Genomic DNA, 24,872 nt, shown 5'->3' with positions numbered 1-24,872 from the left:
AGCCTCTCATTCACAAGTACTCTCAAGTCTTTTTCCTTAGGGCTGCTTTCCAGCACATCATCTCCTAACCAACAGGGGTTGTCCCAAACTAGGTGCAGGACCCTGCACTTGGCTTTGTTGAACCTCATGAGGTTCACCTGGGCCCACTTCTCAAGCCTGTCCAGGTCCCTCTGGATGGCATTATATCCCTCTGTCACATTAACCTCACCACCCAGCTTGGTGTCATCAGCAAACTTTCTGAGGATGCATTGAATCCCACTGTCAATGTCATTAATAAAGATATTAAACAGCACTTGTCCCAGCACAAACCCCTCAGGAACACTGCTTGTCACCACCTCTGTTTCCCTTCCTGAACGTCCTTTGAGATTTGATCAGGACATGGAGCTCTTTGGAAGAAACCTGACTACAAAATTTTTTCTTCCTTCTTCTCTCCATTTTCAGGCTCTTTGCCTGAGAAACCTTCTTGTAGAAGTGATATTCACCTTCCATTAGCACCAGGCAAGTCTAGGTTTCACTCCATTAGCTTAGCTTTATGAGGTGCCATCCTGCATCCTGATGTGAAAAATGGATATGAGCACAACTGCTCCTGACTCCAAGCTTATGCTGTTCTAGCCAAGTGATAAAAGAGCCAGCAAGAGTCATGCTGAACTCCAAGGTTTCCCACTTTCCTTAGAACTGTCTGTTTATTATGTGAAGCTTGTGTGGAACCAAAGATGCCAAAGCTCCCCCAAATCAGTATGAATCCAGTTTTTTGGAAAGCACAACACTCATTTGAAGGCTGACTGAATACAGTATTAGAGGGATGAGGGGAAAATAAAAACACAGACTGATTACAAAAGCATTGAAACTAAATAAAGCAATAAACTGCGTATTTTTCTCTTGAAAGTTCTCTATTAACATGTTGCAGGGAGGTCTGGATTTGTAGTTTCATTATTACTTAGGAACAGAATGTATATAGTCACTCAATCTGCTTTTCTTTCTCTTTTCATCTTTATGTTCCTCTTGTTTAACTTGGCTGTGTGTTTATCCGAGAAAATGTTAAAGGCTGAGAAATCAAATTAATCACCCAGCTCCTGCATAAAGACTAAGCTGAAATGATAGGTCTTTGGCAATGATGTTCAGTGAGCGTTATTCTGAGATCATTTGCGAGAGAAAGGCATGTGAGTGTGCAGCAGATGCATCAATTATATCAGTCAAGTGTGGCCTTCATGAAACTTCCTTCTGTCCTTCAGAGATATTTTTTTTCTTTTCCCCAATGTTTTCATGATCTGTACAATCCACCTTTCTTCTCATTTTTGCCTTAAATGAATTCAGAGGTACTGCTCTTGGATGGCCGATTGACAGCCACCATGTGCAGCTTCAGCAGTTTAATCACAGAACATGAATCTTGGAAAGAATTGCAGGGAGTATAATTCCTTGCTCAAAAACCTTGCTCTCCAAAAGCTTCTTAACACTTAGGAACAGGTTGTGGTTGAAGAAAATGACCTTTGCTTGTGAAAAGACCCAAGAAATACTGTGCTTTCCCATAATGGTAAGATACCTACAATAGCTGGCAATGACATTGTGTCCCTAGCATGTGCCAGCCTGAAGAAATAATGACAGACCTGGAGCAGTGCCTTCCCTGCTATTTGTGGCAAAACATTAGAGTTTGGTACCTCAAAAGAAAATCTGGAGCTACTCTCACTGTTCTTGTACACAGGAATGAAGACCCAGAGTGATGAAGGAACACATAAAGAGCTTGTTTTAATCAAGTTTTCACATTTGGGTCACTTCTAGGGATGTTCGGCTACATCCATGCTGAGAAACCAGTGACTGAATTAGAGCACTGGGCCCCAGTCATACCCACTACCTATTTATTCCTGCCTCATTCAAGTTTTAACCTGTCTAGGTGATTCTTTGAAAGGCAAACCTGCAACATGCTGCGGCTTGTTTGCATAGAAATCACTCAGTCTTAGGGCCATGCTAGGGTCTGCTTTCATTTAACAGTGCATACAAAAGTCTCAAAAAACCCAGTTTCTTGTATGGCATTTTACTGATGTATGTGATGTTTCTCTGTTAGACCAGTGTTTCTAAAATTCACTGCATGCTCCTAGAAACTGGGTAACCGGCGAGATGGTTTTTGCCCAACTTCCGTGGCTATTTCTTACAGAGACGCAGTAAAACACACAGTTCTAGGTAATGGAATATATTTTATTTAAAAATGCGGAGAAAAATGACCGTTTCCAGAAAGCTAGAGGTGGAAGAGGCATATGTGGAATGATATAAGCAAAGGCTGTGTTTCAGTCCCTGAAGGTTTGAGGCTACCCTCTTCCTTGGCAAATCACAGACAATTTGTTCACTGACAGAGAAATGTGCTCCATAGGCTGTTGTCACTGCCTGCATGACAGGCATGCCCTAACTTCTGCTCCAGCAAGTCAGAAAGGGTACATTTCTAAGAAAGAGCTGCTCTTTAATCCCTGTGAAAGATAGATCACTGGTACTCTGAAGGAGTATTTTCTTCTGCTTCCTTTGCACTCTTCTATGGTGTAGATGTATCCTGATCATATGCATGAAATAACGATTCCATAAACTGAAATTTATTTGGGAATCAGACATATGTTATAATTAAGAACACAGAAATGTATTGTATAGTTAGACATAAGTGAATACAGAGTAAAAATATAAAGCAAACCCGAGGAAAAATTGAAGTTCCTACATGAAGTGCAATTTAAATTTAGATTTCTCACGTAGCTTTGCCATCCCCTGCACTTATGCGTAACATATAGGCTTTAATGAAATCACTCAAACCTGGAGGACTTCTGCCTTGACCCACAGGCAGGCTGGATGACACCTGAGCTAGAGTCATGTTTGGTACCTATTTTTCTCCACAACTTCTAGCCTGCAGCTGTAAAGGCCTCATGCTAATGCCATCAAATAATGTAATTAGAAAAGCAACACCTCTCCTTTAACAAACACCCCTCTCGAATATACTCCTGAAATACCACCTTGCTGAGGTGATGGTGGTGACAGCCTCTTTCCTCTTTATTCCCTACCTATCCTGCACCAGCCAGCTCCAACCCCGAGAGAAGCTCGCAACTCCAGCATCCAACATAACAAAACTGGGATTTATTCAGCATCCAAACACTTCAGTGAGAGGCAGAGAGGATGGCAGCCAAAACAAACCATACTTGGTAACTGAACTATAATGTCAACTAAATTACATTGTAATTGTGTGGGGAAACAGCGGCAGCGCTCTGAAGTTTTAACTGCAAGCTCCTTTAGTGCTTCATTTCAGAACCTAAGAGATAATCTAACATCAGAGTTTTCTGCAGGGAATTTTAGAAAGCCCAAAGAAGGATCTGACACAACAAACCATTAATTCTCTAACCCTGATGGTTTATGAAGGCAAAAACTCACCACCTCTTTTGAAAAGAAGACTTGATGGCAGACACATATCACTACCACTCTGCAGAAATGCTTTTCTTTCTCTGAAATACTGAGTTTGCTGGACCTGCTACAAAACCCAGCTTCACCATGGAAATGGAGGGAGGATAGAAGCCAAAGGCCTGAGACTGAGAGAATAATATTTATGTTTGTATTGGCAGAATATTTATATTGGTGGTGTTACGACTGTGGTCAATTTACATTAATTGCATTTATGAAGGAAAGCAGCAAAGAAGGAAACTTCTTTGCCTTGATTTTCCTTTTGGAAATAAAAGGATAATAATTTTCACCCAAATGTATTGAGGTAGTATCATATTTTTTTGAAAGTTGGTAGAGGAAGAATATATAATTGCTAAATAGTCCATTGTTTTAGGGGCTTTTTGTTGTTGCTACTACTTTTGTCTTTACTGCTACGTATTTGTGTTTCATTCCTGGGGAAAAAAAAACTGGAAACTAAACACTTTCATATTCTATCTTCTAATATAATAATTAAAAAAAAGCTGATTTACACCTTTACTTTCTTAATAATTTGAGAATTCCTATTGCCTGGCTCTTGCAAACTTGTTGAAACTTGTTTTACTTGTATGTAAAGTTAAATATCCCCGCAGTATTGCTACAGTATTAATAACAACAGAAATATTCTTCCTGTACCCTTAAAATGTGTTAAGGGTTAGGAAGATATAAAAATGTTCCTCTCATTATGCTTTCAGCTGAAATGCCAGGGCATATACCAGCAAATATGTATGAGAAAGGCTAATATGGTCAGATTTCTTAATACCACAGAAGAAGAGAGAGGCAATTATCTGTCATCCTCTGTAGACTTGATGAGAGTTTCACGGAGACTTCCAAGCACGCTGGCTACAATGAATGTGACTCTTCATAGGAAAATTCAGGCTAGAAGGGACCTCAGAAGGTCTCTTGTCCAATCTCCTGCTCAAAACAGGGTCACCTGTGAGATCAGACTGGGTTGCTCATAGCTTTATTCAGTTAGGTCACGAAAATCTCCAAGGATGGAGACAGCACAACCTGTGCAGGAAACCTGTTCCATTTTTTAACTGTACCTAAGGGAAAGCTTTTTTTTCCTTTACTTCCAGTCCAAACTTTTCTTCTTGTGACTGATGCTGATTTTTCACTGTCCTTTCACTGTGCACCGCTGTGAAGAGCCAGGCTCTGTGTCTTCACTGACCTCCCTGTAGTTACTGGGGGGGCAATGTTGGATCCCCCTGAAGTCATCTCTGCTCTTCTGTTCCAGGCTAAACTGGCCTTGCCTCCTTGGCTTCTCTTCAGAGGGCAAGTGCTCCAGAATCCCACCATCTCAGTGGCCTTCCACTGAATCTTTTGAATGGAGGAACCCAAGGCTGGATGCAGTATCCAGATGTGATCAAATGAGTGTTGATTAGAGTGCAAGAATCACCAGCCTCAGCTAGGTTCCTGTTAGTCCAGCCCAGGTTATTATCAGCCTCCTCTGCTGCTGGCTTTTGTTCAGCTTGAGGTGCTCCCACCTCCAGATCCTTTTCTGCATTGCTGCCAGGGCTACAAAAATGATTAAGGGCCTGGAGCATCTCCCCTATGAGGAAAGGCTGAGTAAGTTGGGACTCTTCAGCCTTGAGAAGACTAAGGGGGGACCTAATTAAAGACTATAATTATCTTAAGCAGGGGATGCAGGGGGAATCAGCCAGCCCCTTTTCAGTGGTCTGTGGGGATAGGACAAGGGGCAATGGCTGCAAGTTGGAGCACAGGAAGTTCCGCACCAACATGCGGAAGAACTTTTTCACAGTGAGGGTGACAGAGCCCTGGGACAGGCTGCCCAGGGAGGTGGTGGAGTCTCCTTCTCTGGAGATATTCAAGACCCGTCTGGATGCCTATCTGAGTGATATGTCCTAGGGAGCTGCTTTGGCAGGGGGGTTGGACCTGATGATCTCTCGAGGTCCCTTCCAACCCCTACAATTCTATGATTCTATGAATCCCCAGCCTGTGCCACTGCAGGAGCTTTTCTTTCCCAGACTTCCCATTTGTCCTTGTTGAATTTCACTGGGCTCTTGTCATCCTGTTCCTCCAGCCTCTCTAATGGGCCAGCACAGATCCTTAAAGCACTTCAGTTTTTATCTGTCTTCAGGTAGACTATGACCCACTAATGACAACCCTCTGAGCTTGATCATTCAACCAGTTTTTTACCTGTCTTGTTCTTCCAATCGGACTGTAATGTTCTGCCTGGGATACAACAATACAGCAAGAAAAGAAGCTGAAAGCCTTGGTAAATTCAAGGTAAAAGATACCTCTTTGGCCACAAATCTAGTTAGTATCCAAGTACTGTTTCTGTGATCAGATATGTATATTCTAACTGAAAAAGTTGCAACAGAAAAGCAAGCCAACTTCAAAACAATATAGTCTTAAGTATTGACAAGGTCTTGTTTAACCACCATTTGCACACTGTAATTTGCAATGATTACACCTGGAAAGATCTGTCACTGAAAACAAAAATTGCTCCTACTCCCAGACTACTTTTGCCAAGTTTTAGTACAGAGCAAAGAGCAATTTTTTACAGTCAGGTTAGGAAGATCTAACTGTATGAAAATGTCTCTTCATTCAAGTGTGATTATGCTACTCAGCTTCCATGTGATTTGACTAATATATTTGTATTGAGAATAGGGCTACATGTGGTGAAAGAAAATATAAAAGTTTTGCCTTTTTATTTCAGAAGTTTGATTTTGAGTAAGTTCACTACAGGCTTCCTGCTTTGGAAATAATAATGAAGAAATGTCTCAACACAAGTGTAGTCATGCAGGTTGTCATAGCTCAAACAACTGTTATCTCTTGCACAACTTTCCATCTAAACTTGAGAATCTTCACGTAAAATTGAGGGGTGTTTTCTATCAGACCAAACCTCTGAAATCTAGCTTTGCACAGTTCTTACTTCTCCAAGCAAAATTTAAGTTCATTTCCCAGTATCTGTATATTGGTGAAAAAAATGTCCCAGCATGGCATGTTGGAGGCTCCCTAACAGCTGATTTTGACAGGAGGGAGGTGCTGCCTGTGCAGTATGAGAGCTGTAAAGCTATCTCCCAAGGACACATTGCCAGCTCCTCTGAAAGGTGGATACATGGATCGTGTTGGTCAAAGAAAAGATATGATTCTTTGAAAAGTGAATGGCAGGTTCAAGAACATTAGCTGTTGACCTTAGTACAGTGAACTCTGAGTCTCACATATTTCTGTTGAAACTGTTGACTTTTAGTCTGTATGTAGCTCAGGTCCAGAAACATTAAACTGCTCAGGTAGAGCTGATGTGAGACTGTCTGATCATTTTTATAGCTCAAACACAACTTGTCAGGATTCCATGAACGGAGTCGTGTCCCTAAAGTAAAATTTATTTTTAATACTGAGTCACATAATCATAGAATAATTTTGGTTTAGATCAAAGATCATCTTTTAGGCTTTCTCCCTCCAACAAACTCTAGATTGAGTGTAAGCTGACTAAGTCTAAATATGTAACCATGTATAAACAATTATAGATAAGTCTTTGTGGTTGTTGTGGTTTAACAGTCTGGCAGTTAAAATAATCATAAAGATGTTCACCTGCTCCCTCCCAACAGTGGGATGGGGGTGAGAATCAGGAAAAAAAAAAGCTAAAACTTGTGAGTTGAGATAAAGACAGTTCAAGATGACAGAAAAGGAAGATGATAATGATGATGATGGTAATAATAATTTTTATGTATCTACATATATATATACATACACATATATATACAAAACAAGTGATCACCTGTGGACCACCATTGCCCAGCTAGTTCCCAAGTCATGTTCCAGCTAGTTCCCAAGTCAGTTCCCTGGCCTGCTTCTCCCAAGTTATGCTGAGCATGACATCATATGGTATGGAGTATCCCTTTGGGCAGTTTGGGTCAACCTTTCTGGCTGTGTCCCCTCCCAGCTTCCTGGCTGACAGGGCAGTACGAGAAGTTGAAAAGTCCTTGACTTAGTATAAACATTGCCTAGCAACATCCAAAATACCAGTGTGTCATCAACATTATTCTTATCCTAAATACCCGCTACCAGGAAGAAAAGTAACTCTTCCAGCTGAAACCAGGACAGTGGTAAACTTGTTTTCTGCCTGAACTTATCTGTTAACACAGTGCTTTAGAAAGGAAGCTGCATCTTAGATTGCCGAAGGGATCCCAGTAAGCAGACCCTTATGGTTTATCTGCTTCAGCTTAAGGACCTTTTGCAGCTCTCAGAACTACAGAATACCAACAAGACTTGGAAAAAAAAATCCAAACCCACAAAAAACAAAACCACATTAGCTTATGCCCACTGTCACCTACCTTTCAGAAATTACATGCTATTCTTGAAGGATTTTACCTTCTTTTCAGCCAACACAAAACTCCTTGTTACCCCATGTCTCCTCTGGAAGAAATTTAAGTAATGTAGGTGGTGACAAAAATGATTTTTTTCTTAGATGGGCTGAGTCGCTGTCTGGAGATGTTTGTCTCTTCCCATTGACTGTGAAAGGGCCCAAGGCTTGGCAGCTCAGAGAGGTACCTTAGTTTAAATACCTGAGGTTCTGTGGAATGAGTCAGGGATTAATAGCACAAACACGACAGGAATGCCTATTTCTAGTTTCTTTCTACATTCTAGTAGAGGGCAGAAAGTAAGATGGCAGAAAAAAAGACTCCAAGCCTTGAGCTAATGCTATTAATAATGTGTCAAATCTTTTTTACCTTCTGTTACACTTTCAGCTTGTTTTATGTCAAACACTGTGTAACTGAGTCATGTCTTTCTGTGAACCATAACAGGGATGCTAATGAAGCCCTTAAGGTTAGCTATTTAGAACAACCTCTAATTTAAATGACTACATTACCCTGGTAATTAAATATTATTATCTTTTTTGCACAGCAGGCAGAGTAAAACGTTTCCTTTTCCTCTTCATCCACCTAAAAAGATAATGAGCCAGATCCTGTACTTTGGCAACAGAGGATAGGCATGTTGCACTTTGTAGACCTTCATCAATTTCTACTTGCTGAAGATCTTAATTCATCTTTCTCACAGATGGTAAGGATCCTCACATTTTTGCAACATTATCCAGGAATGAAACACATTCAAAGAATAAAACCCATGATTTGATGTATTAAAAACATGCCAGAGGATGTTCAGCTCTGTGTTTGTTTCTGTTATTCATATGCATTCACCTTTGGCTTTCCTGTGCTCTTCAAAACATTCTCTAAAATCCTTCCTTATCAAGTCCTTGTTTGTTTGCAAGTGCTCACTAACAAGTGAGCCTCTTCTCCTCATAGCATAGGAGCTTTAACTTTTTAAAAATCTTTCTTCAAAATGTCTTATTTTTGCAAAGTATTTCAACAACCCATTTGCCTTGCTAAAACTTTTCATCTTTCGCTAGAAGAGCATATGAACACAATAATGGAAAGAGAAAACATCAAATTAAAATGAATTACAGCAGAAACAAAACAAAATAAAAAGATTAAACCACCCTATTTGGAGATTCCATAAAGATTACGTAATTCAGGACAAGAATGACACAAAGACTGATGTTCACACTTTAAAAAAAGTTTCAGCATTCAAGAAACTTCCAGAGCGAAGAGCAGCTGATATGTCAAAAGTCCTTTTCACAATAAGTTCCTAGGTTAGCTTGGAGGTTAGTAACATCAGGGGAGCTTTATGTGCTAACACTGAGAGAACAGTACACGGAGGGTGGAGCAGAGTGGAGACACCGAGGCCAGGCTCTGTGTCAGTACAGAAACTTGAAGGTACAATGGAACCGACAAGCTGCACATTTGCTACCCTGGGCCGTGTGTCATGTTTTGACAAAATGCTGTCCTTCAGTAAATTTTGCTCATTATAATATCACTATAATAAAACCCCACGCCTCCATCCTGAAAGCTGCTTGCCTCCAAGGTGCAACTACCCCCCCACTGAGTATGTGCTCTGAATTCCTGCCAGCCTATACCTTCAAACACGAAGCAAGAAATTTTTACACCAATTCTAACAAAGGTTTGTATGACTAGAATCACTCAAGCTCCACCTAAAAGGTAAGAAATTATATTAAATAGCTTAATGAAGAGAGGATGATGTTAGGGAAGGTACCATCCATTCTGACTTCTGGGATTAGTCGACAGGCAGAGCCTCTCTTCCCCTGCACTGAGATCTCTTTAGGTAAGATTCGAACACTCGGTTACACCAAGTGTCTCCCTGGGAAACTTAGAAATCTCTACAGAGTCACTTTATATCTTGCAACACGTTTTCAGCCAAGCAGTTTTACTCATACTCTTGGTATTTGCACATGCTTTGCAGACAGTGAATTTATCACCGGCAATCCAAAAGAACCTGTGTATCTGTTGCTTGAATAAACCGCACTATTCATTAATCTAGCCAAAATAGTTCTCATTGAATGTGATCAAACTCTTCTAAGTGTGGCCTTGGTAGTTCATGGAAGGCAACTAGATTGAAGATATATCATGTTATTTGTGCATCTGTAATGTGATAGTTCAGTACACTGACCGCGACTGGACTTAAAACAACGAATTGGGCATAACTGCAAATTACTTTAACCTTTAATGCAACAAGGGGAAGTGACAGTATAAAACAGTGATGCCAAAAGACATTTTTCTTCCAGTGTTATCACCAATAAATTACAGTACTGCAGAAAAACCCTGGTTATTGCAAAACTGGACACCCAATTTGAAATAAATTCCATTACAGCTTTAACTATTGAAAATATGGCCTAAAACAAACATCAGGACATCTTTCACCAGCCAATGGGGAGAAAATGCAACTCCAAAGGGCAAATAATCTCATTTTAGGTTAGATTAACAGCATAATATCCTACAAATGCTTGTCCCTTTTCAAGAATGACTACCATAGACAAGAAATCCAGTTTGAGATTGAAACATGTATGTACTGTGCCATAAGTAAATAATTAGGGACAATCTAGTTAATACAGTCAATGGATTGTAGGAAAAAAATTCACTTATATCTGGAGATACAACTCAGCTACCCACACAGAAACATGTAGTAAGTATGGTTTTAGATATCCTGAAGACAGGCTGAGAGATTTGGGCTTGTTTACCCTGGAGAAGGCTCAGGAGAGACCTTATAGCAGCCTTCCAGTACCTGAAAGGTGCCTACAGGAAAACTGGATAGGACAAGGGGTAATGGGTTTAAACTAAAAAAAGACGAGATTAAGATTAGACACAAGAAAGAAATTTTTTGCTGTGAGTGTGGTGAGACACTGGCACAGGTTGCCCAAAGAAGTTGTGGATGCCCCCCTCATGGCAGTTTTCATGGCCAGGTTGGATGGGGCTTTGGGCAACCTGGTCTAGTACATCTCTTGCACTATTTGAGATGCCCAAGTATTTCCAAGACATCTGCACAAAACTGAGATACATGGCACAGGAAATATGGGTTATTGTATAAAGGAAAATTATGGGTCTGTGAAATCCCGAACATACTAACATGTACAAGTCAGAATGAGTCTACAACCTCACTTCTTTGATGGTCTTGCTAAGCATTTGTCTAAGCAGAAAAAAACTCCACAAAAAACCCCAACTGAAAGCAGTTCCACACCAGCTATGCAGATTAGATCCTGAGTGTGTCTGAAAAGCACTGCATGTAGCACATTCAAATTCTTAAACAGTGTACTTCCACTATTGTGTGACCAAATTTAATAAAAATACCACTTGGAAAAAAACCCCAAGTGTTTTCAGTTCTCTCATCTTTTTATTCTGTTTCAGCATCAAGTGGGATCGAGTGCACCCTCAGCAAGGTGTGTGGTGATGTCAACAAGCAGGAGGGAAGGGATGCCATCCAGAGGGACCACGAGAGCCTGGAGTCATGAGCCCATGTGAACTTCATGAATTTCAACAAGGCCAGGTGCAAGGTCCTGCATGTGGGTCGGTGCAATCCCAAGCACAACAATGGGCTAGATGGAGAATGGATTGAGAGCAGTGCTGGGGAGAAGAACTTGGGGGTGCTGACCGATGATAAGATCACATGATCCAGCAGTGTGCAGTAGCAGCTCAGGCGGTCAACCATGTCCTGGGCTTCATCAAGGACAGCATGGCCAGCAAGTCAAGGGAGATGATTCTGCCACTCTGCTCTTGTGAGACCCCACATGGAGTACTGCATCCAGCTCAGGGTTCCCCAGTACAGGAAAGACATGGTTCTACTAAGGGAAGGCCAGAGAAGGGCTACAAAGATGATCAGGGGGCTGGAGCACCTCTCCTACAAAGATAGGCTGCGAGAGTTGGGCTTGTTCAGCCTGGAGAAGAGAAGGGTCTGGGGAAACCTAGTTACAGCCTACCCCTTAAAGGGGTCCTACAGGAAAGTGGGAGAGGGACTTTTCATCAGGGAGTGTAGTGACAGGACAAGGGGCAATGGCTTCAAGATGAAAGTGGGTAGGTTTAGATTAGATGTTAGGAAGACATTTTTACTACGAGGGTGGTGAGGCACTGGAACAGGTTTCCCAGTAGAAGCCCCCTCCCTGGAATTGTTTAAGGCCATGTTGGATGTGGTTTTTGGCAACCTGGTCTAGTGGAGCGTGCCCCTGTCCATGGCAGGGGGGTTGGAACTAGATGATCTCTGACATCCCTTCCAACCCAAAGCATTCTATGATGCCATGATTCTATGTCTTTACACTGGTTTTAAGTTGTGTCTGGTCCTGTAAATATAAACGTCAGTTTAATTACCAGAAAAGTTAAGCAACACAGAACTAGCAAGCTTTTCACAACCTTCCAGCAAAAACTCTGCGTGCCTTTTACTTTTTCTAACCCTTCCTTCAGTCCCCACAAGAGTACATAGCAGATATTGATGTGTTGTTTTCCAGCCAGTTGAAGCTGTAACTAACAACCACAATTTCTTCCGTAGTTTTGCCCTCAAAAGGTATCATTTTACTTTGTTGCCATGTTTTAAAAGAAAGCTAAGACTTTATTTTAAGGTGAAGAAATAGATGATAATATCTTCACAGAAACAAAGAAAAATCCCCTTTCATGGTCCAATAACAAATTCTCCTAGGTAGATTCAAACCTTAAAAAGTCCTCAAAATTTCACTGGAGCACAAGAAAGAGATCGATTCTGTGGCAGGTCTAAGCAGGAGCTTTATCAAGCACAATAAAAGCGGAAGCTGAGTCGATAAGTACCATAATCTGCTTCAGCCATACACTTTCTGCTGAGGTAGGTTGGATGAGTTTCATTCATTAAGCAGAAAAGAAGCATTAGAATATTTGTTTTGCCAGTGTCATGAGTGCATTATCCACTAAACAAGTAAAATACAAGCCTTAAGAAATGAGGATCCCTGCTGTATTTACTTCACCTGTCATCATTAAGAGCTGCAGTCAGCCTTACAATGTAATTACTGCTCTCATAGTAATGCAATAACACAAAGAGGCCCTACCTGTAACTAAAGTCTGATTGTGCTGGCCACCACACAAAACCCATGAGTAACAGACAAAATATATAGAATCACAGACTGATTTGGATTGGAACAGACCTCTAGTGATTATTCCACTAAATCTTTAAGTGATTAGGGAGTTTACATACTTACAAAGTTTGACAGAACTTGCAGATACACATACTTCATTTTTAAATCTAACTTGCAATCGTCTTTCCAAAGGCAGTGAGCAAGTTGGTGGTAAAGGAAGGACTAACATCCACTGTTCTGACTACTTAAGCATGCCTCTTCTAGAACTGAGCCTGGGGAAACAAGAGAAGCTTCCTTTCATAACCTATGTGTCTTTAGAAGGAGCTTCGGTCCTAAAAGTCCTGTCTAACTGAAAGAAGGAGTAGGCAGGCCTAAATCAAGTTTGCTTTGGCTGTTCACTATTCAATAAACATTTATCTTAATGGAGGGAGTCCTTCCAAGCAGTGGGAAAAAAAATACTGCAATGGTATACATAAGTTTCAGCCCATATGTTCAAACATGCCTTGGTTAAGCAGTCACTCTATCTTAGGCCAGTTGTACCCAGCAGAGGCATGGAAAGGTAGGCCTTGGACAGGAGGACCAAAGGCTGTAAGAGGGTTTCTATGAGACATGTGAAAGACGAGAGGTTTGCTTAAGAGCATCCTGTGAGTTAGATGCCTGTACAAGTTCTTTGTGCTACAAGGGAAGTTACTAGAGCTGAAATAATACAAACTGTTTGAAGCTCTTGGGTTTTGCCAAAATGACTTAGTGAGAAGAGAAGCATAACTGCAGCTACAGCAGAAGGTATGGGGAGCACGACATAGGAGCTGCACAAGGGAGGCGGGACAGCAGTCAGGAATGGCTGGTGGAGGCCACAGGAGGAATGGAGGCAGCTGCCAGATGCAAATGCCACCACAGCTTGGTCTGGAGCTTATCACCCAGCAAAACTAATTAACCGGAGCTGTGGGTTAGATGCTGTTGTAGGAGTGAGAGGAAGACCACCAGATCCCCAGCAAGCTTATGGAAGATGAAAAGAGGGCTGCAAATTCCTACAGTTATAGGTTTACATTCAAAATGAAACCCTATGCACTACCATCTTTATTCACCTTCTTAAAGATTTTTTTTCTCTAAAATGTTGTTTGTTAAGTTATTTGGGTTTTTTACTGTAGGTAGAAAAAAATTAGCTCATGGTGCTAAATCTATTCCACATTTGTAGGGAAGCTTGTAGGTATGTTAGTAGTGATTCCTATAAACCAAAAGCCAACTTCTGTTGCAGCCAGTCATACCCAAGCAAATGGTTGCGCACTGCTGGTTAGGGCTGTGCAGTACTGGTTGTTTCTGCTGAAGGCAGACATCCCAGAAATACTTCTGTTAAGGAAGATGCAGACTACTATACTTCATTAACAGCAAGTCTCCTCCTCTTTAAGTTAATTACTTCTAGCAAGTGTTCAAAATAAAAAGATGTTGGTGTCAGTTCATGAATAGTTTAACTAGAACTGTGATAAGACGGTTGCAACTTGTCTGCAGCAGATAGCATTCAAAGGTTATCTATGCCTTCTGAGACATCATTAAAAAGTTATTGCTGAGATTCATTTCCCCTTATGAGGGCTCTGGGCCTTCAGAATCTGAAATCTCTGTTACCACAGGGTAGAAATTGCAGTCGAGGCGGTAAGTTGTCTAACTTGCATCTACATTTTCAATGCCTAGTGAAGTTCTTTCTAATTGAAGTGCCCTGTTTCCTTTTCCAGCCAAGGGAAAAGATGTCTCTGGAGTTAACTTAGATGTCTTATCTTGAGCAGACAGGATCTCCCTCAGTGCATACCTCTGTCTTTTGACTGTATAAGGAATTTGCTCACATACTTTAGGAGGATTGCTTCATCATGCATTTAAAATGTGGGCACAATTAAATGCTGTATTAAGCAGATGTGCTCCCACCCTGTGATTAAAGAACAATTTTTTTCCAGCAGCAATAAGTACAGCTTCCACAGGGACTCCTACACTTCATTCAGTTCTGAGGTAATAGATCACCAATTAGAAGAAGACTTTAGGTATGTGTAGCAGATAAGCTACTTACATAATTTATACTATTTAACAATCTGCGGAGTCTTTATCTATAAACACAGAGACTTTTACATGATTTACAAGGCAAACATATGACCTGGTTTGGAGTACCTGGCTCTTGCCTGGAAAAATGTTTATCAAACTTTTTGAACACTATGGCTGAGAGTCTGCAGAAATGGGTCTTTTGGAGACATGGACCCAAACGTGCATACATCACTCCTCTCAGTTAGGGGATTCATAGACTAAACACATCTTCCTTTGGTGTTAAAAATGTCCAAATATTATCAGAGTCCATTTTTTGTGGGGTTTTGTTATTTCATACATGGATACTTCTGACTGCACCTTTTAACTGATATTCACACAGAGTGACTTGCTGGCACATGGCTGCTTTGTTTCTGTTTATCTTTCAGGTGTGGTGTTTTTTCAAACACAGGATAATTCTTAGATGTTGTGTTTCCAAAGCCATTACTGCTTGCAGAGTCTATAATTCAGTCTTTTTTAATCAGAAAGACTTTTAATGAGGAATGTATAATAATGGCTACTAAAATTTCTCAAAACCAAACTGTGGTTCCAAAGGAAAATTCCACTTTGTAACTATCACAAAGCTTGACTTAAGGCTCTTAAACTCCATTACAGCCAAAGGACTACTACAGAAATTTCCAGCATTTCCAGGCATATTTTATATTCCATAAAAAGCCAATGTCTCCTAGTAGAGTGGCAGTGCAGTTTAAAAATAAAAACCCCACCATTACTAAGAACACAAAACCTTTTCATTTTAGTACATTGGAATTATTTTCTCTAGACATTGTGGAGATATTCAATTTTGATAAGGAATAATTTTTGCTTTCTATCATATTTATATTGCTTTGTATGATAATACAATATGGATGATAGTAGGTGTAAGCACTGCATTGTAAAAAAAGTTAAAGTCCAAGTGAAATAAAGAGAAACTTCGGTCAAACAAAATTATTTTATTGAAAAGTTTAGACATAGACATGAAAGAATTTAAATGATTTGACATATTTTCATGGAAAATTTAACTGAATATGTAACATTATTGTGGACATTTCCATTTCACTGAGGCTGTATTTTGCATCAAAACCTAGTAAAGACTGATGACTGCATTTTAAAAAGTCCTCTTTTGAACAGGAGCAAACAGGTGGCTATTATTATCAATAACAAACAACTTTTTTCACCCTGCAGCACCATTTTCCCAGAAAACAAGAACTGATCTATGAAATGTAAATATCGTATTATTGCACTTAAGATGTAATTAACCTATTAAAAATTTATCAATATTGCTCATATCAGTAATTGTTGCTGTGTGTTTTATGGGAACATACAGGTTTATGTTAAAAAAAGTTGATTCATGCTGTGCGTTTCCTGTGTTAGGGAGTCCTATCTCACTTCTCGCCCGCCTGCAAGTAAGTGAGCAAGCTAGTCTAAAGCTGATTTCCCCGAAATATTTTCCCTGAAATTCTTATTAAAAGAGCCTGTACTCTTGTTAAATCTAAATGACTTTGTGTTAAATTGTTAAAACCCACTCATCTTTTCACTCTTTCTCTGCCTCTTTGCCAGTTCAGGCCCTGCGGGTGCTAACAGCTCAGAAAAGCAGGGCCTGTCCTGGGAACTGCTAGAAGACCAACTAGAGGTATTTGGGAGAATTTTAGTAGTTGAGCAGCCAAATTTTTGATAAACAATGAGTAGTCAGCTCTATAGAAATGTACTAGAAAGAGAAATGAAAATTTGGAAATGGTTCTGTGCTTTAAATTAAACCTTTACAAATTCAGGAAAAACGTCCTTCCTGAATGTATAATTTAGCAAACTTAGTTCTTCTTTCTGGATCTATACCTCAACATGATACAGAGCCATGCATGGATGCTGTAACGACGCATTTACTTTATTTTTTTAAGATACAGACAGAAAAAAGCTTATTAAATTTTTTCAAGAGTGTCAAACTGAAACGTGCAGAATTTAACCTACTTTACATCCTGCTAATACCAAGTTTCCTAAATTTTCTAATGATCTCATCCTTACAGAGAAAGTGAAAAATTATAGAGTAAACAGAATGGAAATTAAATAAAAAATAAATCAACAAACACCACCTAGTCTTTATTAATTTGGAGAGTGAAAGGTTAACTGCTATATACTTAAAATTTCATATTTCCTCTGTGTTGATATCAGAATGGCTAATAAAGGAAAATGAGACAATGCTGCCAATAATCCCGCTACTGTCTTGTGTTATCATTTTATCCTCATACACCTATAGCTTAAATGACACGGGCCAGTTAATATGGGGCAAGATGAGACAGAGATATAAATTACAAGTATTTGAATTGCACTAATTAAGTTTACTGTGAAACCGTAAGATATTGATTCAGTCTATTAACCTCCCTGACCTCCCTTCCTTACTTCATATACATGGAAAAATTACTAAGTGTTACAGCATATTTTCACCTAAGTGCAGATATACGCATAAGACCTAAACAAAACAAAAGCTAAACCAATGTTAACTGAAAAGCAAGAGACACTAGAGTTTTCCAGTGATTCCTTTATTAAAAACTCTCAATTTACATGAGACAGAACATGCATTTTGTAATTAGTGGTAAAGATGACTGTCTAGTAATTATTGGAGACTGCTGCTATTCTCTGCTACTTAATTGGATTGTTGCACCAGGGTTTTGCAAATTACTTAAAATTTAGAATTATGTATTATTATTATTAATATTATTATTATTATAGGTAGACTAACTTCTGCTTGTTAATCAATCAGGGATTTCCCCTCTGCAACCTTAAACAAAACTACACTTGAATCAGATGACATTTTTGTTTGGTTCAGGAAAACAGGAAATTTTCTCATTGGTCATTATCTGCTTAGAAATAAGCATAGTGATACTGTAGATGACAGCCTCCATAAAGCCAGACTCTCCCTCAGTTCAGATAACTTTATGCAGTATGTTAATTAGACAACAAAATGTTTTTGCCCAATGCAGACTCGTTGGATGACTTCAGGGGGTCTTTTTTGGCTGCTGCTAGTTGTAGCCCCAGGCAACAGTAGATGTCAGAAGCAGGCACTTTACATATCAGCCATGTGTCTTTGCTTGCAATCAAACAGCATCAGTGGTGCAAAATGAACAGATAAAATAATGGTACCTTAGGTGCCACTACCCATGTGCTGTGCTAAAAAACAGTAATAACTGGGTAAGCACACAAAACATGCGTGCTGGTTGGTAGTCCCTGGTTCTGTCACCTAACTTGGAACAGACACTATCCACCATCTTTCCAGGCATTATTTTGCAGTGTAAACTTGAAACTATAAATTTCATTCAAACTTATTAGTTATTAATGAAAGATGACAGGTGGTTTTATCAGGGAAGTTTCTTCCTTGCTAGCGTAATAAGTTCCTTCTGATGTGACTCCGTGGACTGAGAATTGATACCACTGAGATGGTTTTTGACAGTACATGAAAGAGGATTGCAGTATTATTTATGACAAGTATGAAAGGAATGGAAACGCAGAATATACGCTCTTTCAGTGTGGAGATCCTCAAATCCAACTGGCATGAACTTTTTGGTTTTGTGGAGAAGTTACACTTCAGGGGCAATCTGTTGACCATAAGCAATGCAGAGACCTCTGAGAATGAATGGGTTTTCTTCATTTCCATAGATGATAATACAGAGGTGGTGTAAGTGGCTTGCAGACCGCTACACCAAGCACTGTGGAATCACTTCACTTTTAGGAGCCTTTCGCTGTTCATTACAAGGTATTTTTAGATCTATATTTGATCAAAGACTATGTCATCCTGAATCTCCTCAGTAACTCCCTGCTGGATGATTTTTTCTTCTCATGTTTGTCAATTTTCCTCTCTTTACATAAGGAAAATTATTCCCCATCCACTTGTCTGTTTCTCCTACAAGTACACTCAATCTGCTGTTCCTGCCCAATCTTGTGGCTTTGAGATTAAACCAAGTTATATTATCCAAGGCCTATTGCAGTCATTTACAAGGTTTAGTTCTAATTTGTTTCATACTCACTTGCTTATTAATTGCAAGAAGAATTATTGCTAATAATTTCTGGCATTATTTTCAAGTTGAAAGAAAAAAAGTAATTTTTAACTCCTGAGCAATTAATTGTAAAAACAATGTAAAGGGACATGTGTTCCTCTTGGTCTCATTCCCCAGGAGGTTGGACTTGATCTTAAAGATCTTTCACAACCAAAATGATTCTATGATTCATTATTTTGCAACTGGTAGCTGCTATTTCTCGAGTTATATTGGATTTTCTGAACAAGCAGACCTGATTGCTTACTCAGGGAGCTCTTACTTCAGCCGTGATATAGCATTACAATGCCTTTTGGTAAACAGTGTCAACAAAGGTTGAGACTTTAAGGATGGGTGGCAAGGTAAGAACAGTAGACCATGTATTCTTACCCATTTTGCTGTTTTGTTGGAGGATATTTTTTGGTTTGTCTGTTGTTATTGTTCTGCAGGTTAGCGGGCAAGTTAAGAGAAAGAAAGTAACTTGAACTGATACCATCAAAAAAATCACAAATCCTCCTCTCATAACAGGAAAGTCTTCGGTTGAGAACTGACTCTTGGTGGTTGAGAAACATAGGGCAGAGGAAGCAGATGTATCACCCTGTCCTGGTTTCGGTCAGGATGGAGTTTATTTCTTTTGTAGCAGCAGATGGAATGCTGTGTTTGGGTGTCAAAATGGAAGCAGTGCTGATAACACCCTGATGTTTTTAGTTGTTGTCAAGCAGTCAAGGACTTTCTCAGCTCTTCATATTTCTCTATTAATGAGAAAGGAGGGGACGAAGCCAGGACAGGTGACCCAAACTGGCCAAAGAGAGTATTCCATGCCAATTACATCATACTCAGTATAAATGGGGGCTCATGGGAGGAGGAGTGGGCGGCTACAGGACACATGGGTTTTGGGGGACGGTCAGGTTCCGGGACGGCTCGGGGTGGCATCGCTTGAGTTGTGGGTTTGGTGAGAAACTGCATTGTGTATCAACAGCTTCATATATTTTTTGCTCTAAAGTCCTGTTAGCATTGTTATATTTCATCTTTCTGCTATTCTAGTAAACTATCCTTAACCCAACTCACGAGTTTTTTGTTTCTTGGTTTTGGGTTGTTACTTGCTCCTTCCTTTTCCCTTCCCTTCCTTTCCCTTACCATCCCCCTACCCCCCCCACCCCCTCCACCCTGCTTTCTCCCACTCCTCTTTTCCTTTAAAGAGCAGGCAGCTGCTTGGATCTTGGCTCTCAGCTGGGTGTCCTGAAGCCAGGACACTGGGGTAAAACCACGACACACCCCAAACCAGGATTTTTAAACAGGTTAAATCCCAAATAACATATTAATGGGTGAGTTAAAATCCAGCCTAAGCTTTTTTCCTGCTATTTAAAAAATCAGATTTATAAGTTGCCTCTGCTGCTTGTTATCAAGCTTGGATTTTTGTGCTGTAAGTGTATATGAAATGTGAGATCATATGGTTCGTTGAATTATTTGTTCATTTAATTATCTGACTAAGCGTTAGTTAGTATAACAGAGCTAGAAAGCCACAATAAAAATGATAAATTCAACACAGAAAACAGGCTATAGTAAGGAATGACGAAGACCGAGACTCTAGCCTTTGACAAAGCAGCCACTAAGAGAATGCCTGCAACAGCCTCTAGGAGGGGACAGCATCATTATCACAAGTATTATGGGATGTTGGAGGGGTTTCATGTGACTCTTGAGAAATTCAAAGTTACTATGGGATACCAGAAGGGTGTTGTGGGATTATGTAAAATTTATTATGGGATGTTTAGAGGAAGGCTAAACAATGGCAAAGGATCAGGGACAAACAAGCAAGCAATCAAGGGGCCAGTCTTATGTAAGCAGGGCCAGTCAGGATTCTTGTTCCTGGGACAGAGACCCCAGGGTCTCCAGGTGCTTCTGGCTGAGCTCCAGTGCCCAGGCCAAAAGAATTCCCAGACCTGGTAGGCTTTTTTATTCAGTGGCTCCTGTAACTTCCTTAACACAAGAAATCGAAAGACCCGTCTGATATATTTTCATCATGATGCACATACAGCAGGACAGCCAGAATCCAAGCATTTATTATGCCTGAGGTAAGCTTCTTGGCCTTGGATCTGTGCCTACCAGAATACTGCTGTAATGATGACAAATAAAACGACTGATTAGTTATGGTGCCTACTATTTGCTCCACAGTCTAGTAGAGAATACATTTAGGAACACAGCAAAAGAATGTAATAAAACTTGAGTTTACTTCAGGGAGATTCAAATCCTAGAGATAGTGGAAAATATTTATAGAAATGAAAAATGTATGTAAAATATAAAATATAAAAGATCCACTTGTTTGGAATTGTTGCACTCAATCAGTGTTGCTTTAATGTTTGGTATCACGGAGAATCAACGAAGCATAACCAGCTGTATTACTGCAATTTAATTAGGCATGGGAACCAGATGCAATTATTAAAAAAAAAAAATCAGTCTCTCACTGTCTCTATCTCAAATTAAGAAAATTCAAGCTTTGTATTTAGGTTAATAAAATAAGCAAATACGACAGGTCAGAATTTTATTTCAATGCGTGAATCCTTTGGAAAGAAGTCCAAGCTAGAATCTCTTAAATAGGAGACAAGACAGGATTGTCCTGTAGGACAGCAGTGGCACTTCAAGAAATAGAAATAGTAGTTGTTAAGAAAAGTCTGGAACAGTACTGTCTGAAAATAATTTACAAAGGCAGCGAACACGTTTCCTAAAAAAATATACTATCAAATATAAAATTATGCAATACATTTCCTGAAGGTAAAAATGCTCATTAGAAGACTTAAGGTATTTTTCCAGTAGTACTTCAGTAGATGCCTACCTTCATGATAACTTCTTAGCACCAACATGCGGAAGAACTTTTACACAGTGAGGGCGACAGAGCACTGGAACAGGCTGCCCAGGGAGGTGGTGGAGTCTCCATCTCTGGAGATATTCAAGACTTGTCTGGACGCCTATCTGTGCAATATGAGCTAGGGAGCTGCTTTGGCAGGGGGGTTGGACCCAATGATCTCTCGAGGTCCCTTCCAACCCCTACAATTCTGTGATTCTGTGATTATTAAATTATATCTCCAATGGGCAACAGAATCATTACATGTTTAGTTATTATTCCTGCAAACCTTTCTGTTGTACTTCATACATTATTGCATTTGCAGAACAGGGATTTACCAGTGATAAGACTAGTTCAGTATAACAGAAGTTTATTAAGCATTTGTCATATTTTATATGAACAATTAACTATTAATTATTAACTGCATTTTTCTTGCCTATACACTTCCACAGTTCAGCTGATTTTTGATGTACAGGTTCCAAATGAGATGATAAAACATATTCTAACATTCTGATGAGCAGGGATCAAGTCAACTTTTGGAAGTATCAGGGGAACTGTCTTCCTAACTCACTTTTCTGCCTTGATTCTTTTGCTGTTGTATGCACATAAGCACTTGAGTATTTTTAAAACAAACACAGTCCTCCTTTGATTCCAGTTGAGTATCAGTACCAGTGAAGCAAACTCAGGAGTTTTTACTTGTCATGGAAACCAATTCTCAGGTATCTTAACTTTGGATTCTTTATGAAAAAGCATCTGAGTGTCGTTTTGGGGAATCGTGCATTGCTGTTATTCTTATGTTTCAGTATCTACTTACAATAGCTATGTTTTGGTCTCTTCACCCAAGTGACAGGTGATACAACGGGGAGAAGTGGTCTCAAGCTGTGCCAGGGAAGGCTCAGATTAGACATTACCAAAAAATTCTTCACTAAAAAAGTTACTGGGCATTAGAACAGGCTGTCCAGGGAGGTGGTTGAGTCACCATCCCTGGATGTATTTAGAAGACGGGTAGATGTGGTGCTTAGGGATATGGTTTAGTAGAGGACAGATAAGGTTGGACTCGATGACCTCAAAGGTCTTTTCCAATCAACCCTGTGATTCTTTGAAATATCTTTATAGAGGTAATTCATAGAGGTACCATTTAATAGATTTTTAAGTACGTAGCTTCTTTTTTTTCTATCAATCAGACACAATTAAAGCTATTTTGAAGTATTCTGCATGTATTTCTCATCCTAATATTGATGAGAGAGCACAACTACTGGAAACCATGTCTAGTCAGGTGCAAAAGAAAAAAGGTTTCTTTGGATCTGTGCTATAAAGGAGTATTTTAAATTCTGATACTGTCAAACTATAACAGCTACTCAAATTCAGCAAATTCAAAATGGAAAAAAAAGAAAAAAGAAGTGATCCTGTAAAACAAAAAAAGATAAGCAGCAATTTGTCTCAGTTAAAAAGATGTATTTCAGGCTATTATCTATCACATTACTACTACTAAATACGCTTAAATATTCTCCAGCAGACTCACCTCTTTTTGACGGTACTTAATTGCCAGTTTCAATCTTGCAAGATCATTACCACTTTGTTCTTCTATCAAGCTATTATCATCTCTGTAATTAAGAATAATTTCCAATTCCCTGGAACTCCGTGTCTGATCCAGGAGATCTTTCGCAAATTGCTTGCATTGCCGTGACAGCTCCTCGTACTCCGACTTAAATTCATTTTCAACTTTACTCAGTTCCTGTAGCTCCCAGCTCAGTTGAAAAGCGGTAAGAAAAGGATCCTCACTGGACAAAGCAATCAACGATGGGCTGGCCAGAGCCTTGTAGATATTGAGTCTGGATCGAGAGTGGCGAAGGCTGTCCACATCTGAACTCGAGACACATTCGACACAGTTACAGCGGACCTCGTGTGGCCTGGGTACAGAGACCCCTTTCTGCACAAGGAGCTTGATGATTTCATAATTGTTGGTGTGGGCAGCCAGAATAATGGGTGTGATATCCGGCGTAAATTCTGAAAACTGCTTGTCCAGAAGCACTGGTGGCACCTGGGGAAAAAAAAAAAAAAAAGCAAAAAAACCCTTACAGCCCTCTTCACTGAAAAAGAGCTATAGAAAATAAAACTATGAATAGTTCTCCAGGTACTACACTTGCTGATGGATCTTTGCTTCTGGACAGAGTTGAAGGAAATGCTTTACACATAAAAATTCAATTACCTAAGACAGTCTCTTTCCAGTTAATAAATTGCTATAAACAGGGTGTGATTTTTCATAAAGCCTGTTTGTATATAAACAGCTCATGGAGCAAATGATTAGACACTCCTGTTGGGTCCCTTGGAGTGCCAGCTGTGAGCAAGATGGAAATACTTCTCATCTCTCACTGGTTAATCACAATTTTGTTGGGAAGACAGAATGATGGGGGCGTAATTGTGATTCTCTGAAGGAAGCAGTGAACAGGACACAGACCAGCTGGACTTATAAAATAAAACAGGTAAGTAAACCAGAAAGAAAAAATATGTTTTCTTAAAGAGAAGATTGGAAATATGACTGTGTAGAGAAACAAAGCCACCTGCTGCAAAGAGCTTTACATCTTAAGACTTGGTCCTGTTCATATGTGCAGACTTGTTATAGGAAAAAGGGGTGTCAACAACATTTTAAAAGCCTCTTCTGGTCTACATTTCTGCATTTTCAGTCTTATTCTGTGTTTCTACATTTTGTCAGCAGATTGTAAGGTCTTTTGCTTTTGGCACATTTATTTTACAATACCTAAATATCTAAAATGTTTCCCAGATGAAAACAGCTTATTAGACTATTAAGCCATGTAGGTGTAATTAACCAATGTCAATTAAAAACATGGTATTGGCATCATCACCAGACTGTCTTTGGTCCATAGCTCAGTAACCAAGTATAAATTCAATCCACATCATCGAGGTGCTCTGAGTGATGCTCTTTTAGGTAGACAAAAAAAGGAAGACATTTGACTCAAAGTTATCTAAAGTCCAGGGAAATAGATGGCCACTGGACAGAGGAAAAAATGTTTGATAGAAGCCTTTTGACAGCAGAATGACCTCATGGAGAAAGCAGAAATAGCTAAGCAGAGAAGTTAATAGGCAA

At 39.6% G+C, this 24,872-nt stretch overlaps 1 protein-coding gene across 1 annotated transcript in view; it reads right to left on the bottom strand.

Annotated features, from left to right (window-relative positions):
* TRPC4 (transient receptor potential cation channel subfamily C member 4) overlaps positions 1–24,872 on the bottom strand; it is a gene marked incomplete at both ends in the record, with an annotated part of 101,338 nt that overhangs the window by 52,901 nt on the left and 23,565 nt on the right. Inside the window, one exon of the mRNA XM_084266429.1 lies at positions 23,289–23,807. Within this exon, the coding sequence (XP_084122555.1) occupies positions 23,289–23,807 (519 nt within the window). The remainder of the gene's footprint in view (positions 1–23,288; positions 23,808–24,872) is intronic.

This window comes from Gallinula chloropus (assembly GCF_964237585.1).
Source record: "Gallinula chloropus genome assembly, chromosome: 1".
In the NCBI taxonomy this organism is placed as follows: domain Eukaryota; kingdom Metazoa; phylum Chordata; class Aves; order Gruiformes; family Rallidae; genus Gallinula; species Gallinula chloropus.
This window is presented reverse-complemented; position numbering and strand designations above follow the sequence as displayed.